Below are 17,644 nucleotides of genomic sequence, written 5' to 3' on the forward strand. Positions count from 1 at the left end.
GAAGTTTAAAAAAATCCATAATAGGCTGGGCGCGGTGGCTCACGCCTGTAATCCCAGCACTTTGGGAGGCCCAGGCGGGTGGATCACGAGGTCAGGAGATCGAGACCATCCTGGCTAACACGGTGAAACCCTGTCTCTACTAGAAATACAAAAAATTAGCTGGGTGTGGTGGTGGGCAGCTGTAGTCCCAGCTAGTTGGGAGGCTAAGGCAGGAGAATGGCGTGAACCTGGGAGGCGGAGCTTGCAGTGAGCCAAGATCGCGCCACTGCACTCCAGCCTGGGCGACAGAGTGAGACTCTGTCTCAAAAAAAAAAAAAAAAAAAAAAATCCACAATATAATAATACCTTTGATACTGTAAAGGTATTTGATAAAAGCCAACATCTATTTTTGGTGTTTAAGACCATAATCAAGTAAAAATAGATGGATATTTCATTGAAATTTAAGATACCCACACCTCAAAACAAAAACTAGTACCACATAAAATGATGAAGCAATAGAACAATTTCCTATTTCCATTAATGCCAGAGGCATGATAAATATGCCTACTGCCTCTCTTATTACTTAACATTGTTGCAGAAATGTCAGCTAATACAATTGACTAAAAAATAATTCAAAGGAAGTTGTAAAAATATCATTGTAGTTGATATCGTTTTGAATACTTGAGAAATCCAAATAAACTACTACTAGAAACAATGAAATCATATTCACTGATGCATATTTAATATAATTTTTCTATATGCAAACAATCAGAAAATATGAAGATTCTTGATACAACAACAGCAAAAATAATATGCTTTAGAATAAACTCAAGAAAATATGCAGGATCTATATAAAGAAAACCATTCTTGCTAATGCATGTAAAAGAAGATTTAAAGAAATGGAAGGAACATGTATTGCTTTGGGATCTAAAGATTCAATGTTGAACAGATATAACTATAAATAACATACATTATTGAATAAAGTAGTTTTAATAAAAATTTTAGTTTTTGAAACAAGCTGATTCTGAAATTCACATTGAAATTGATATATATGGATCAAAAATAAATCTTCTGGAAGAAAATATGGATTATTTTATTTTTAGTGCCTTTTTAAATGACAGATAAATCCAAAGACCTAAAGGAAATGAAAGATACATTTGCTAACATAAATATTTAGAAAATAACCATAATACAAAAAATACCACAAAGGTCAAAAATGAACTGAGAAAAATATTTACAATATGTTTACTTGATAAGGAACTATGTTCTCTCTCTATATATATGTGTGTGTGTGTATATATATGTGTGTGTGTGTATATATATGTACTTTAAGCTCTGGGATACATGTGCAGCAAGTGGAGGTTCGTTACATAGGTATACACGTGCCATGGTGGTTTGCTGCACCCATCAACCTGTCATCTACATTAGGTATTTCTCCTAATGCTATCCCTCCCCTAGCCCCCCACCCCCAACAGGCACCAGAATGTGATGTTCCCCTCCCTGTGTCCATGTGTTCTCATTGTTCAGCTGACACTTATGAGTGAGGACATGCGGTGTTTGGTTTTCTGTTCCTGTGTTAGTTTGCTGAGAATGATGGTTTCCAGCTTCATCCATGTCCCTACAAAGGACATGAACTCATCCTTTTTTTTTATAGCTGCATAGTATTCCATGGTGTATATGTGCCACATTTTCTTTATCCAGTCTGTCATTGATGGGCATTTGGGTTTGTTCCAAGTCTTTGCTATTGTGAATAGTGCTACAATAAACGTATGTGTGCGTGTATCTTTATAGTAGAATGATTTATAATCCTTTGAGTATATACCTAGCAATGGGATTGCTGGGTCAAATGGTATTACTGGTTCCAGATCCTTGAGGAATCGTCACACTATCTTCCACAATAGTTGAACTAATTTACACTGTCACCAACAGTGTAAAAGTGTTCCTATTTCTCTACATCCTCTCCAGCATCTGTTGTTTCCTGACTTTTTAATGATCACCATTCTAACTGGTGTGAGATGGTATCTCATTGTGGTTTTGATTTGCATTTCTGTAATGACCAGTGATAATGAACTTTTTTTTTCATATGTTTGTTGGCCACATAAATGTCTTCTTTTGAGAAGTGTCTGTTCATATCCTTCGCCCACTTTTTGATGGAGTTGTTTGTTTTTTTCTTGTAAACTTGTTTAAGTCTCTTGTAGATTCTGGATATTGGGGCTATGGTCTATAATATATGAAGAGAGCTGTTAAGGAAAATAATGAAAGCCCAATAGACAGATGGGCAGTGGGAATAAGCAGTTCACACATACACACAAGACAACATAACCAGTAAATAGAATAAAAGGTGCTGTGTCTCATCTACTATTAAAAGAATGGAAAAGTGAAACAATGAGGTAACATTTTTTCCCCACTGGATTGGCAGATATTTAAAAGAATAATACAGTGTTGCCAGAATATATATCCATAGGAACTCTCCTGCCCAGTTGGTGGGAAAGTGAATTGGCACAATCTTTTTGTAGGCCAATTTGTCAATATTTGTATTGAATTAAAAAATGTGTATATCCTTGATCTATCAGTTTCACTTCTAGTAATTTATTCATAAATGTACTGACATGTACATAAGGTATACACATAAGGATGTCTATCATAGCAGTGTTTTTATTAGGAAGATCCAAACAAAACAAAATAGAAGTGGAAAGCTCTTGTTTCGCAGTATACGGAGGACTAGTTAAATAAATTAGGGTACATCTGTGGAATAGAATACTTTTTCCAGTTCTCAAGCAGAATGTGTTAGATTGGCTTGCATGTGTATGGAAAGCTCTCTGAAACATTACGAATAAAAGCAAGAAATAGTATAGCTTGTGGGGTAAGTGTCCGTTTGTGGTTTAACAAAATATATAAACTAGAATTTATACATGTTCTCTGGAAGGATGCACAGGAAACTGTTGATGATGGTTATCTCTGGGAGCTTGAAGTGTAGGATGGATAATGGGCTGTTTTATAGTCCCTTTTGAACAGTTTGAATTCTGTTTATTATGGGCATGTACAATTTTCACAATAAAAAACAAAGGTTTTTTGTTTTATGTGCATTACTTATATTTTTTTCTTGGATTTTTTCCAGATTTCTCTTGCACTTTGTTTTGTTTTGATGTTTGGGAACTCAATGTTATTATTATGCTTCTTCTTTGGTCATTATTTGGGTAAGTATTCCTTACTTATATGGCTGTTTTTGAAACTCATGGTTTAACAATTTTTTCTTCACTGGCTTAGGATTCATGAGGGTTTTCTGTAGGAACCATCTTAAGTGTCTTACTGAATATTCTAGATGTGATGGTGTTTATTAAGTACTCACTTTTAAAACAGGAAAAAAAAATGAAAAATTAGTATCATTTCAGAAAGATTTCTATGTTTTCTTCTCCCTTCCTCCTTTCCATTTTTATCCTACTCCTGCTCCACTTTTTGAACCCCTTTCCTCGAACTGCAATCTTATAACAGCCTCCCCTCTTCATTCCACTGTGATCAGAAGATCAAGGGCTTGATTACTTAGGGTTTTTTTTTTTTTTGGTTTGTTTTGTTTTTTGCCCCTTGTCTACTTATATGGACTTTCAGAAGGCTTAAGTAAGGTGATGATTCAATTTTATATTGCTAAATCACTACCAAGAGCAGCTTTAGATTATGGAGAGAGTATTTTACAGAATTAGAACAAATTGATGGAAGGTCATCTAATTCCTTCTGCCACATTTGGCAGGATGACTTTGTTTTTTTTTTGTTTTGTTTTGTTGTGTTTTTTTTTTTTTTTAAGACGGAGTTTCGCTCTCATGGCCTACACTGGAGTGCAGTGGCGCAATCTCAGCTCACTCTGCCTCCCAGGTTCAAGCTATTCTCCTGTCTCAGCCTTCCGAGTAGCTGGGATTACAAGCATATGCCACCATGCCCGGCTAATTTTCTATTATTAGTAGAGACGGGGTTTCTCCATGTTGGTCAGGCTGGTCTCAAACTTCCGACCTCAGGTGATCTGCCTACCTCGGCCTCCCAAAGTGCTGGGATTACAGGTGTGAGCCACTGTGCCTGGCTGGCAGGATGACTTTATAAGTCCAAAAGTCTTCTGAAATTTAAAGACTGCCTTTTTTTTTGGTGAGTTTCCATTAAAATGTTTGCAAACTTGTTATTCCTTATGTTTAAAGTGCATGTGCTTTAGTTTCCCGATGACTTTAAAAGCGTATTGCACTGTCGTAATTAGAATGTATTCTACTTCTTGAGTAATTAAGTGACTCAGATCATTTGGGGTTTCTTAGTTTCTAGAAGCCATTACATATGAAACCTCCATTTTCATTTATTTTACAAATAATATTTATTTAAAAACCCGGCCGGGCGCGGTGGCTCACGCTTGTAATCCCAGCACTTTGGGAGGCCAAGGCAGGCGGATCACGAGGTCAGGAGATCGAGACCACGGTGAAACCCCGTCTCTACTAAAAATACAAAAAATTAGCCAGGTGTGGTGGCGGGCGCCTGTAGTCCCAGCTACTCGGAGAGGATGAGGCAGGAGAATGGCGTGAACCCAGGAGGCGGAGCTTGCAGTGAGCCGAGATCGCGCCACTGCACTCCAGCTTGGGTGACAGAGCGAGACTCCGTCTCAAAAAAAAAAAAAAACAAAAAACAAAAACCCATTTCTCAAAAACATGCCTCTTCCCAGTCTGGGCCACCACCCTTTTCAGGTTGTGCCTTGAGTATATTTAGCTACAGAAATTAACAATTAGCATGATGCTATATTTTCAGCAACAACAACAAGAAAAATCGTAACTTTGGGATTAATAAGTATAGTTCTTCAGTTCTGTGTCAAAGTGGCAAAGTACTCAGTTGTATATTTTACATATGTACTTTGTCATGTACTGCTATCACCCAGGATAAAGTACATGAATCTTGGTACTATGGACAGGGAAACCATTGAATCAAATATTACATATAAATAAAATCTAATTTAAGTACATTTTGTAGGAAATTTCTCCTCAGTTCTATATGTCAGGTATGCTGCTAGATGCTTCACACTGAGGTGCGTCTTAGATATGAATTAAGCATATTTGTGTATATTCCATATATTTTGGTGTATAAAAATAAATGATAACAGGGAATACAGCATGTTTGTGCATATTTAACTATAAACACACATTTGCATATATTTATAATTAATCACTTTGAAACCTGAATTGTATCACATTTTGTATTCTCAGGTATTCAGAAACTTCCAAAAAGATTTAATTTGGTTTCAAGTATTTATGTTTTGATCTCTAATCATATTTTTGCCATGTTCGAAGTAGTTTTAGCTCCCCAAGGTTTGGGAGCGTTACTGCTGAAAATACTTAAGATTTGACAAGAGAAGTATTTAGTTGATCCATTAACATTTCATTTGTTGTTTACCCTAAGAGTCAGTAATTTTTAGCTAAAGGAAAATCTTATGCCTGTATGACTACTGTCCAAAATTCTGAAAATGTTATATACCTCGTGGCTCAGAGATAAATCAGAAATGTCAAATCAGTCATAGACATTTACATATGGTGATTCCTTTTTCAACTTTAAAAAGTCACGCATTCACTTAATTGACTTTGGATAATAGGGCTATACCTTGAAGTCACTGACTCTAGAAATGAGCATGTGGATGGTATGTGGAAAGTCAACCATGTGCTAAATTTTAGATACTTGAGAATCTTATTATTTAGAAGAATTTTTTGGTACTTGAATTTATGTCTATAAGTGTTAACTGTGTATACTATGTTATTTTTCTCTATTCAGGGTATTCTGGCAATGAAACCACATTTCCTGAAAATAAATGTATCTGAACTTAGTTTATGGGTAAGAATCAATCTATTTTGATGCTTATGTTTTTTCTTCTCTAAAATATATCATTGGTTTCATGTTTTACTTTTAAGAAAATGATCTGTGTAATTCAGGGGATCCAGCAGTTTTATAGTATGTTAGTGCTCAATTTTAATGTACCAAATTGCCCTTTTTATGAAACAAGTTAAAGTTAATCCTGCGTATGTAGTTAAAAAATTCCAGTTTTATTTATTACTCATGTTTCATCTGAGAAACAGTGCATGTATAAGAAACTGTTAAAGGGAATTTAACTGCAGTGGTCGTGTAAATCTTCTATAAAATGTATTAATTTTTATAAGGTTGTATGATTGTATTTTTATGTTTAGTTACTGTCCCTTGATTTTGAGCAACATGCTTGATTTTAAATTGAGATGCATTTTCTAACATTTTCTCTTGTAGATAGTAATATGTATTTCATGTATGATTAAAGCATTTATTTTTTTCTTCCTAGCCTATGTCTATGGAATATGAAGCATCAAAGTTATTTTTGTTTTCTTTTTTTAGGTTATTCAAGGATGTTTTTGGTTATTTGGAACTGTCATACTTAAATACTTGACATCTAAAATTTTTGGTATTACAGATGACGTAAGTGCATTTTTTGCTTAAACTTGAAAGACTTGAAAAGAATCGAATAGGCTAAGAATAAATTGAGTTATTCAAGTATCACTATTAAATGAAATTCTAGGATGAAGTCTGTTCACCTATTGTATTATGTATTTAATATAATACGAAGTAAATGTAATTGTATATAGATTTTTGTTCTCCAAAATTAGTTTCTTAAAACAATCTCTTATTTTATTGGTTCTTCTATATCACTAAAATTTTAAAATTTTAAAGCAGGAAAACTCTAGAGATTAAAGATTGAATTTTAAGCTCTATACAGTCATTTTTCTCTAGCTTCTTTGTAACTGGTAAAGACACCATCTTCAGAGCCTTAACTGGAGATCGTATTATAGTCTCATTCTTTTTTCTCCCCAGTTTTCAAGTCATTACTTGTAAAAGGCTTTTATAAGCCTTTATAGATAATGTAATCCAAGTTAGTCTTATTTAAACAAGATTTTTGTTTGTTTTTGGTATTAGGGTAGAAGGGAAGATAAAATGGAGAAGTCTGTCTTATAATTTTGAGGATTCTCCCTGTCCATAATTGCTTTGCCTATTTTATTTTGGTGTTTTAATCAGCACATCCTAAGTCAGGAGGCTATCAAAGATTTAATTTTAAAAACCAGCACAAGAACCAACATGGAAAAAATAAACTACTTTTTTTCCTATAATTTATTTTTATTGGTGATTTTCTTCTTTCTGTACTAGATTAATGCTATGTTTTGAAACTGGGTTATGTGAAGTCCTAGGACTTCCCAGGACTCTTGCCTGAGGGCTGTCTACTCCCTCATCTCCTAGCCTCTCTTTTACCCAGGACAGTTTAACCTTAATCTCTTTCATATAGGTTTTCATAAGAACAAAGGTTGTTTTTGCTTAAAAGATTGAAAACACATGGACCATTAAATGGGTGGTCTACAATCTGTGGAAAGATTTTTAAAACTTTAAAACTATAGTTGAAAATGTATTCATTCATTCATTCATTCAGTACCTCCTGTGTGTCTGACAGTGGAAAGTATCCTAGAGATACAAAACTGAGTAAGGTATGGTCTAGTGGAAAATTCGGAAAATAGGAACAATTCCTAGCAGTTGTAATATAGTGTAATAACAGTTGTGATAAAAAATGAAGTACAGAGTGCTGCAGGAATACACAGGAGGAGCATCAGGGAAGGATCCTGGAAGTCAGTTGTGAGGATGAGAGCGGAAAGGTGGGTGAGTTGGCCAGTATGCAGAGCGCGAGCAGGAAGACAAGTGAAATAACCCTAGTCCTGCATTTATGGAATCTGTTTTCCTCACTGGGGGAACATGAACCAGTTAAGGTATTAATTCAGGTTAAAGTCATTATTGTCATTTTCTGTCATAGCCTAAAATTATGCCAGGGCCAAAAAAAATGCTATAACCTATGTTATTTGCAAATTAGAAATAACTTAATTGTAACGTTAGTGTTTTTAGAAATATGTAACGTTGATCAAGGGCATTGGCTCATAGCGTAGGTTTTTAGCTGTCCGCCCCAAATCAGGTCAGCCTGCTCCAGTAGTAAAGATTCTTTTTATGACTAGTCATACTCTATCCCGCCCCCTTCAAAAGAACTGTTGGACTAACAGTATGGGGGAGATGGGGGTGGTGCCGAGGTGGATGGGAGCAACCTAGGTAAAAATGCCACAGACTCCCACTGTTTTTACCCAGAGTTTCTCAGTTTTTTATGAATGAATGCTTCCCACGTTGTTGCTTCCTTTTGGTTAATTTCTAGAACCCATATGAGTGTTTTTTTAAATAATTTTGTCCAACTTTAAAGTTGTTTTGGAGAATGGGAGATATCAGTTTCTTAACTCGGCCGTATTTGGAAGTTGACACATTTTTTGATATATGAGTGTTGATCTAGTTTGTATCCTGGGATAAACCTCACCTGCTCAAATGCAGTATTTCTTTTCTATATTGTTGGATTTGGTTGGCTAATACTTTTAAGGATTTTCGTCTATTATTCATGAGGAATATTTGTTGTAGTTTTCTTGTAATGATTTTGTCTGGTTTTGGTTTCAGGGTAATGTCATCTCCTAAAATTATTTGCAAGTGTTCTGTCTCCTGTTTTCAGAGAGATTTTTGTGTAGAATTGGTATTATCTCTTCCTTAAGTGTTTGGTAGAATTTGGCAGTGAAGCCCTCATGGCCTGGAGCTTTCTTTGTGGGTAGGTTTTTTACTACAAATTCAATTTCATTAGGAGGCTCTCCAGTTCATCTGGAGTGAACTTCGGTAGTTTATGTCCTTAGAGGAATTTTGCCCATTTTATATATGCCATCAAATGGATAATGCTTTTTAAATTTAATCAGTTAAAATTCTTATTGGAATTTTTGTGTATATGCATATTTGGAGTGATCTTTTTGTTCTTTGGTTGACTTCTCCTTATTTGCATTTGGAATTAATATTGGTCTCCTATTAAGAGCTGTTGTGTCTGTTTGTTTTTGGTGTTCTTTTTTTTTTATTTTTCCTACTTTCTGGCAATTTGGGAAAGATTTTTTTGAAAGTTTAATAATTCATCCATGTTAACCATCTCAGTCTAGGGCTTTTTGGGAGGGAAAGTACTTGATTTCTATTTCAGATATTTGAATGCTTTTTGTTCTATTCAAGTTTTCTATTTCTTTTTGTGCCAGTTTTGGTGTTTTATGATTTTCCAGAAATGTATCCATTTTACCTAGGTTTTATAATTTATTAGCAAATTGTTCAGCCTACTCTTCTTATTTTAATTATGTTGAGTCCATAGTTATTTATCCCTTTTTCATTTTGCTTTTTGTTTGCATCTTTTATTTCCTTCATTAGACTTGCTCTAAAGGTCTATTGTTTTAATATTTTTAAAGTTATACCTTTTTTTAGTCCTCTTTGGTTTTGTTGTGTTTCTCTTTGTCACCAATTCCTGTCCTTATTCTTACTTCTTTTTGTTTCCTCTCTTCTGATGCCCAAGGGAAATGCTTAGCTCTGTTGTTTTCACCTCTCTTATTTTCCGATAAATGCTTTTAAAGCTAAAATTTTCTTATAAGTATATAGTACTTTTTTATCTTATATCTTATAAATTGTCTATTTGTGATTTTTTAAAGGTTAAGTTTTATGATATTTAATTTCTAATCAAAATAATTTTTAAAGCAATTTCTAGTTATTTTCTGGGCGACAGAGTGAGACTCTGTTTAAAAAAAAAAAAAGTTAATTCTTAATTTTCCCCTTGAATCAAGTGGGCAAATAGAATGAATATGGTGGAAGTGACAGTGTATGAGTTCCAAGAGTAGGTCACAGGAGGCACTGCTTTCTCCTTGCTTTCTCTCTGAGATCTCTTTCTGTAGGAGAAGCCAGCTGTCATGTCATGATGACAGTCAAGTAGCCCTGTGGGAAGTTCCATGTGATAAGGAACTGAGGCCTTCTCAGTTCTAGCACTAACTTGCCAGGCATGTGAGTGAATCATCTTGGAAGTAGATTCTCCAGCCCTGGGCAAGCCTTCAGATGACTGCAGCTTCTGGCTGGTGCTTAAATGCAACCTCATTAGAGACCCTGAGCCAGAACCACCCAGCCAAGCCACTGCCAAATTCCTGACCCATAGGAACTGTCTGAGTTCATAAGTATCTGTTGTTTTAGGCTACTAAGATTTGGCATAATAGCAGTGGGTAACTAATTACAGATGCTGAATCTAGGGGAAATTGTAATGATTAGCAGGAGATTTCTTGATCTCAAAGTGTTGCCCCACAGACTGTTAATTATCTCTAAAAAGGAAAAAAACAGGAATTGTACAGGGATGAAATCAGGCAACAACCTTAACTGGTGATCAGTATTGACACTGACCATCATATGCCTCCAGATTGTGTCCTGCAAAGGACACAATATCACCTAGTCAGTATACTGACTAGAGTCACATCTTGTCAAGAAGTGCACCTCTTGAATATAATCATAAGGAAACAGCAGACAGCCTCCACACAAGGAACATCTTAAAAGAAGAAAGAGGAATTTATTTTTCCAAAAAGTCTATGTCATAAAGGACAAAGGTTCTGGAAATTTTCTTCTTTTTCTTGGTTTTTTGTTTTTTTGTTTTTTGAGACAGAGTCTCACTCTGTCGCCCACGCTGGAGTGCAGTGGTGCAATCTCGGCTCACTGCAACCTCCACCTCACGGGTTTATGCCATTCTCCTCCCTCAGCCTCCTGAGTAGCTGGGACAACAGGCGCCCGCCACCACACCTGGCTAATTTTTTTGTGTTTTTAGTAGAGACGGGGTTTCACCATGTTAGCCAGGATGATCTTGATCTCCGGACCTTGTTATCTGCCCGTCTCGACCTCCCAAAGTGCTGGGATTACAGGTATGAGCCACCGTGCCAGGCCGAAATTTTCTTAATTAAAGGATACTGACAGGCTGGAATGGAAACGAAAGGAGCAGGGAATGGAGAATGGAGAATGGACTGGAGAATGGAATGGAGAATGGAATCGAATGGAGAATGGAAGGGAATGGAATGGAGAATGGAGAAGGGAATGAAATGGAGAATGGAGAATGGAATGGAATGGAAAATGGAATGGAGAAAGGAATAATGGAGAATGGGATGGAGAAGAGAATGGAATGGAGAATGGGATGGAGAATGGAATGGAATGGAGAATGGAATGGAATGGAGAATGGAATGGAATGGAGAATGGAATGGGGAATGGAATGGAATGGAGAATGGAGAATGGAATGGAATGGAGAATGGAATGGAATGGAGAATGGAAAGGAGAATGGAATGGAATGGAGAATGGAATGCAGAATGGAATGGAGAATGGAATGCAGAATGGAATGGGATGGAGAATGGAATAGAATGGAGAATGGAATAGAATGGAGAATGGAATGGAGAATGGAATAGAATGGAGAATGGAATGGAGAAGGGAATGGAATGGAGAATAGAATGGAGAATGGAATGGAATGGAGAATGGAATGGAATGGAACGGAGAATGGAAAGGAGAATGAAATGGAATGGAGAATGGAATGGAATGGAGAATGGACTGGGTAATGGAATGGAGAATGAAATGGAATGGAGAATGGAATGGAATGGAGAATGGAAGGGAATGGAATGGAGAATGGAATGGAATGGAATGGAGAATGGAGTAGAGAATGGAATGGAATGGAGAATGGAATTGAATGGAATAGAGAATGGAATGGAAGGGAGAATGGAATGGAGAATGGAATGCAATGGAATCGAGAATGGAATGGAAAGGAGAATGGAATGGAGAATGGAATGGAGAACGGAATGGAGAATGGAATGTACAATGGAATGGAAAGGAGAATGGAATGGAGAATGGAAAGGAATGGGGAACGGAATGCAGAATGCAATGGAATGGACAATAGAATGGAAATGGAATGGAATGGAGAATGGAATGGAATGCAGAATGGAATGGAGAATAGAATGGAATGGAGAATGGAGAATGGAATGCAGAATGGAATGGAAGGGAGAATGGAATGGAGAATGCAGTGCAATGGAGAATGGAATGCAGAATGGAATGGAACGGAGAATGGAACGGAGAATGGAATGGAATGGTGAATGGAATGGAATGGAGAATCGAATGGAGAATGGAATGGAATGGAGAATGGAATGGAGAGTGGAATGGAATGGGGAATGGAAAGGAGAATGGAATACACAATGGAACGCAATGGAGAATGGAATGGAGAATGGAATGGAAAGGAGAATGGAATGAAGAATGGAAAGGAATGGACACTGGAATGGAATGGAGAATGGAATGCAGAATGGAATTGAATGGAGAATGGAATGGAGAATAGAATACAATGGAGAATGGACTGGAGAATGGAATGGAGAATGGAATGGAACGGAGAACGGAATGGAGAATGGAATGGAATGGAGAATGGAATGGAGAATAGAATGGAGAAGGGAATGGCATGGAATGGAGAATGGAATGGAATGGAGAATGGAATGGAATGGAATGGAGAATGGAATGGAATGGAATCGAGACTGGAAAGGAATGGAGAATGTAGAATGGAATTGAATGGAGAATGGAATGGAGAATAGAATACAATGGAGAATGGACTGGAGAATGGAATGGAGAATGGAATGGAACGGAGAACGGAATGGAGAATGGAATGGAATGGAGAATGGAATGGAGAATACAATGGAGAAGGGAATGGTATGGAATGGAGAATGGAATGGAATGGAGAATGGAATGGAATGGAATCGAGACTGGAAAGGAATGGAGAATGTAGAATGGAATGCAATAGAATGGAGAATGGAATGGAGAATGGAATGGAGAAGGGAATGGTATGGAATAGAGAATGGAATGGAATGGAGAATGGAATGGAATGGAATTGAGACTGGAAAGGAATGGAGAATGGAATGTAGAATGGAATGGAATGGAATGGAGAATGGAATGGAATAGAATGGAGAATGGAATGGAATGGAGAATGGAATGCAGAATGGAATGGAATGGAGAATGAAATGCAGAATGGAATGGAGTGGAGAATGGAATGGAATAGAGAATGGAATGGAGAATGAAATGGAATGGAGCATGGAATGGAATGGAATGGAGAATGGAATGGAATGGAATGGAGAGTGGAATGGAGAATGGAATGGAATGGAAAATGGAATGGAGAATGGAATGGAAAGGAGAAAGGAATGCAGAATGGAAAGGAATCGAGAATGGAATGGAGAATGGAATGGAATGGAGATTGGAATAGAGAATCGAATGGAATGGAGAATGGAATGGAGAATGGAATGGAATGGAGAATGGAATGGAATGGAGAATGGAATGGAATGGAATGGAGAGTGGAATGGAGAATGGAATGGAAAATGGAATGGAGAATGGAATGGAAAGGAGAAAGGAATGCAGAATGGAATGGAATGGAGAATGGAATGGAATGGAAAATGGAATGGAGAATGGAATGGAAAGGAGAATAGAATGCAGAATGGAATGGAATGGAATGGAGAATGGAATAGAATGGAGAATGGAATGGAATGGAGAATAGAAAGGAGAATGGAATGGAAAGGAGAATGGAATGCAGAATGGAATGGAATGGAGAATGACATGCAGAATGGAATGGAATGGAGAATGGAATGGAATGGAGAATGAAACGGAATGGAGTATGGAATGGAGAATGAAACGGAATGGAGTACGGAATGGGATGGAATGGAGAATGGAATGGAAAATGGAATGCAGAATGGAATGGAGAATGAAATGGAGAATGGAATGGAGAATGGAATGCAGAATGGAATGGAGAATGCAATGGAGAATGGAATGGAGAATGGAACGGAGAATGAAATGGAGAATGGAATGCAATGGAAAATGGAATGGAGAATGGAATGGAATGGACAATGGAATGGAGAAAGGAGTGGGGAATGGAATGGAATGGAGAATGGAATGCAGAGTGGAATGGAATACAGAATGGAATGGAATGGAGAATGGAATGCAGAATGGAATGCAATGGAGAATGGAATGGAGAATGGAATGGAGAATGGAAAAGAATGGAATGGAGAATGCAATGGAAAGGAATGGAATGGAGTGGAGAATGGAAGGAATGGAGTGGAATGGAGAATGGAAAGGAATGTAATGGAGAATGGAGTGTAGTGAAAAATGGAATGGAGAATGGAATGGAGAAAGGAATGGAATGGAGAATGGAATGGAGAACGGGATGGAGAATGGAATGGAGAATGGAATGGAGAATGGAATGGAGAATGGAATGGAAGGGAGAATGGAATGGAGAATGGAATGGAGTGGAATGGAGAATGGAAAGCAATGGATTGGAGAATGGAATGGAGAATGGAATGGAATGGAGAATGGAATGTACAAGGGAATGGAAAGGAGAATGGAATGGAGAATAGAGTGGAATGGAGAATGGAATGGAATGGGCAATGGAATGCAGAATGGAATGGAATGGAGAATAGAATGGAATGGAGAATGGAATGGAGAATGGAATGGAATGGAGAATGCAATGGAATGGAGATTGGAATAGAGAATGGAATGGAGTGGAGAATGGAATGGAATGGAGAATGGAATGGAATGGAGAATGAAATGGAGAATGGAATGGAATGGAGAATGGAATGGAAAATGGAATGGAGAATGGAATGGAATGGAGAATGAAATGGAATGGAGAATGGAATGGAATGGAATGGAGAATGGAATGAAGAATGGAATGGAGAATGGAATGGAATGGAATGGAGAATGGAATGGAATGGATAATGGAATGGAGATTGCAATAGAGACTGCAATGGAATGGAATGGAGAATGGAATGGAGAATGGAATGAAATGGAGAATGGAATGCAAAGGAGAATGGAATGGAGAATGCAATGGAATGGAGAATGGAATGGAATGGAGAATGGAAAAGAATGGAATGGAATGGAGAATGGAATGTAAAGGAATGGAGTGGAGAATGGAATGGAATGGAATGGAGAATGGAATGGAATGGAGTGGAATGGAGAATGGAAAGGAATGTAATGGATAATGGAGTGTAATGGAAAATGGAATGGAGAATGGAACGGAGAAAGGAATGGAATGGAGAATGGAATGGAGAACGGGATGGAGAATGGAGAATGGAATGGAGAATGGAATGCAGAATGGAATGGAATGGAGAATGGAATGTAGAATGAAATGGAATGGAGAATGGAATGGAATGGAGAATGGAATGGAGTGGAATGGAGAATGGAAAGCAATGGATTGGAGAAGGGAATGGAGAATGGAATGGAATGGAGAACTGAATGGAGAATGGAATGTACAATCGAATGGAAAGGAGAATGGAATGGAATGGAGAATGGAATGGAATGGGCAATGGAATGCAGAATGGAATGGAATGGAGAATAGAATGGAGAATGGAATGGAATGAAGAATGGAATGGAATGGAGAATGGAATGGAGAATGGAATGGAATGGAGATTGGAATAGAGAACGGAATGGAATGAAATGGAGAATGGAATGGAGAATCGAATGGAATGCAGAATGGAATGGAATGGAGAACGAAATGGAGAATGGAATGGAATGGAGAATGGAATGGAAAATGGAATGGAATGGAATGGAGAATGGAATGGAATGGAGAATGGAATGGAGAGTGGAATGGAATGGATAATGGAATGGAGATTGCAATAGAGACTGCAATGAAATGGAATGGAATGGAATGGTATGGAGAATGGATTGGAGAATGGAATGGAGATTGGAATGGAATGGAATCGAGAATGGAATGGAATGGACAGTGGAATGTATATTGGAATGGAATTCAGAATGCAGTGGAGGATGGAATGGAATGGAGAATGGAAAGGAGAACAGAATAGAAAGGAGAATGGAATGCAGAAGGGAATGGAATGGAGAATGAAATGCAGAATGGAATGGAATGGAAAAGAAAATGGAGAATGGAATGTAATGGAGAATGGAATGGAATGGAAAATGGAATGGAGAATGGAATGGAGAATGGAGAATGGACTGGAATGGAGAATAGAATGGAGAATGGAATGGAGAATGGAATGGAATGGAGAATAGAATGGAAAATGTAATGGAATGGAGAATGGAATGCAGAATGGAAAGGAATGGAGAATGGAAAGGAGAATGGAATGGAATGCAGAATGGAATGGTATGGAGAAACGAATGGAGAATGGAATGGAATGGAGAATGGAATGGAATGGAGAATGGAATGGAATGGAGAATGGAATGGAATGGAGAATGGAATTGAGAATGGAATGGAATGGAGAATGGAAAGGAGAATGGAATGCAGAATGGAATGCAATGGAGAATGGAATGGAGAATGGAATGGAAAGGAGAATGGAATGCAGAATGGAATGGAATGGAAACTGGAATGGAATGGAGAATGGAATGCAGAATGGAATGGAATGGAGAATGGAATGGAGAATGGAATAGAATGGAGAATGGACTGGAGAATGGAATGGAATGAAGAATGTAATGGAATGCAATGGAGAATGGAATGGAGAATACAATGGAGAAGTGAATGGTATGGAATGGAGAATGGAAAGGAATGGAGAATGGAATGGAGAATGGAATAGAGAATGGTATGGAATGGAATGGAGAATGGAATGGAGAATGGAATCGAATGGAGATTGGAATAGAGAATGGAATGGAATGGAATGGAGAATGGAATGGAATGGAGAATGGAAAGCAATGGATTGGAGAATGGAATGGAGAATGGAATGGAATGCAGAATGGAATGGAGAATGGAATGGAATGGAGAACGGAATGGAGAATGGAATGTACAATCGAATGGAAAGGAGAATGGAATGGAATGGGCAATGGAATGCAGAATGGAATGGAATGGAGAATAGAATAGAGAATGGAATGGAATGGAGAATGGAATGGAGAATGGAATGGAGAATGGAATGGAATGGAAAATGGAATGGAACGGAGAATGGAATGGAATGGAGAATGGAATAGAGAATGGAATGGAATGAAATGGAGAATGGAATGGAGAATCGAATGGAATGGAGAATGGAATGGAATGGAGAATGAAATGGAGAATGGAATGGAATGGAGAATGGAATGGAAAATGGAATGGAATGGAATGGAGAATGGAATGGAATGGAGAATGGAATGGAGAATGGAATGGAGATTGCAATAGAGACTGCAATGGAATGGAATGGAATGGAATGGAATGGAATGGAGAATGGATTGGAGAATGGATTGGAGAATGGAATGGAGATTGGAATGGAATGGAATTGAGAATGCAATGGGATGGACAATGGAATGTATATTGGAATGGAATTCAGAATGGAGTGGAGGATGGAATGGAATGGAGAACGGAATAGAATGGAGAATGGAATACAGAAGGAAATGGAATGGAGAAAGAAATGCAGAATGGAATGGAATGGAGAAGAAAATGGAGAATGGAATGTAATGGAGATTGGAATGGAATGGAAAATGGAATGGAGAATGCAATGGAATGGAGAATGGACTGGAATGGAGAATAGAATGGAGAATGGAATGGAATGGAGAATGGAATGGAAAATACAATGGAATGGAGAATGGAATGCAGAATTGAAAGGAATGGAGAATGGAAAGGAGAATGGAATGGAATGGAGAATGGAATGGAATGGAGAATGGAATAGAATGGAGAATGGACTGGAGAATGGAATGGAATGGAGAATGGAATGGAATGCAATGGAGAATGGAATGGAATGGAGAATGGAATGCAGAATAAAATGGAGAAGTGAATGGTATGGAATGGAGAATGGAAAGGAATGGAGAATGGAATAGAGAATGGAAT

At 37.5% G+C, this 17,644-nt stretch overlaps 1 protein-coding gene across 1 annotated transcript in view; it reads left to right on the forward strand.

Moving 5' to 3' along the window:
- LOC129490057 (probable C-mannosyltransferase DPY19L2) overlaps positions 1 to 17,644 on the forward strand; it is a 230,886-nt gene that overhangs the window by 163,901 nt on the left and 49,341 nt on the right. The window contains exons 11-14 of the mRNA XM_063609696.1: positions 3,098 to 3,176; positions 5,764 to 5,823; positions 6,352 to 6,432; positions 10,682 to 10,775. Of these exons, the coding sequence (XP_063465766.1) occupies positions 3,098 to 3,176; positions 5,764 to 5,810 (126 nt within the window). The 3' untranslated portion in view covers positions 5,811 to 5,823; positions 6,352 to 6,432; positions 10,682 to 10,775. The remainder of the gene's footprint in view (positions 1 to 3,097; positions 3,177 to 5,763; positions 5,824 to 6,351; positions 6,433 to 10,681; positions 10,776 to 17,644) is intronic.

This window comes from Symphalangus syndactylus, chromosome 9 (genome assembly GCF_028878055.3).
Source record: "Symphalangus syndactylus isolate Jambi chromosome 9, NHGRI_mSymSyn1-v2.1_pri, whole genome shotgun sequence".
Lineage (NCBI taxonomy): Eukaryota > Metazoa > Chordata > Mammalia > Primates > Hylobatidae > Symphalangus > Symphalangus syndactylus.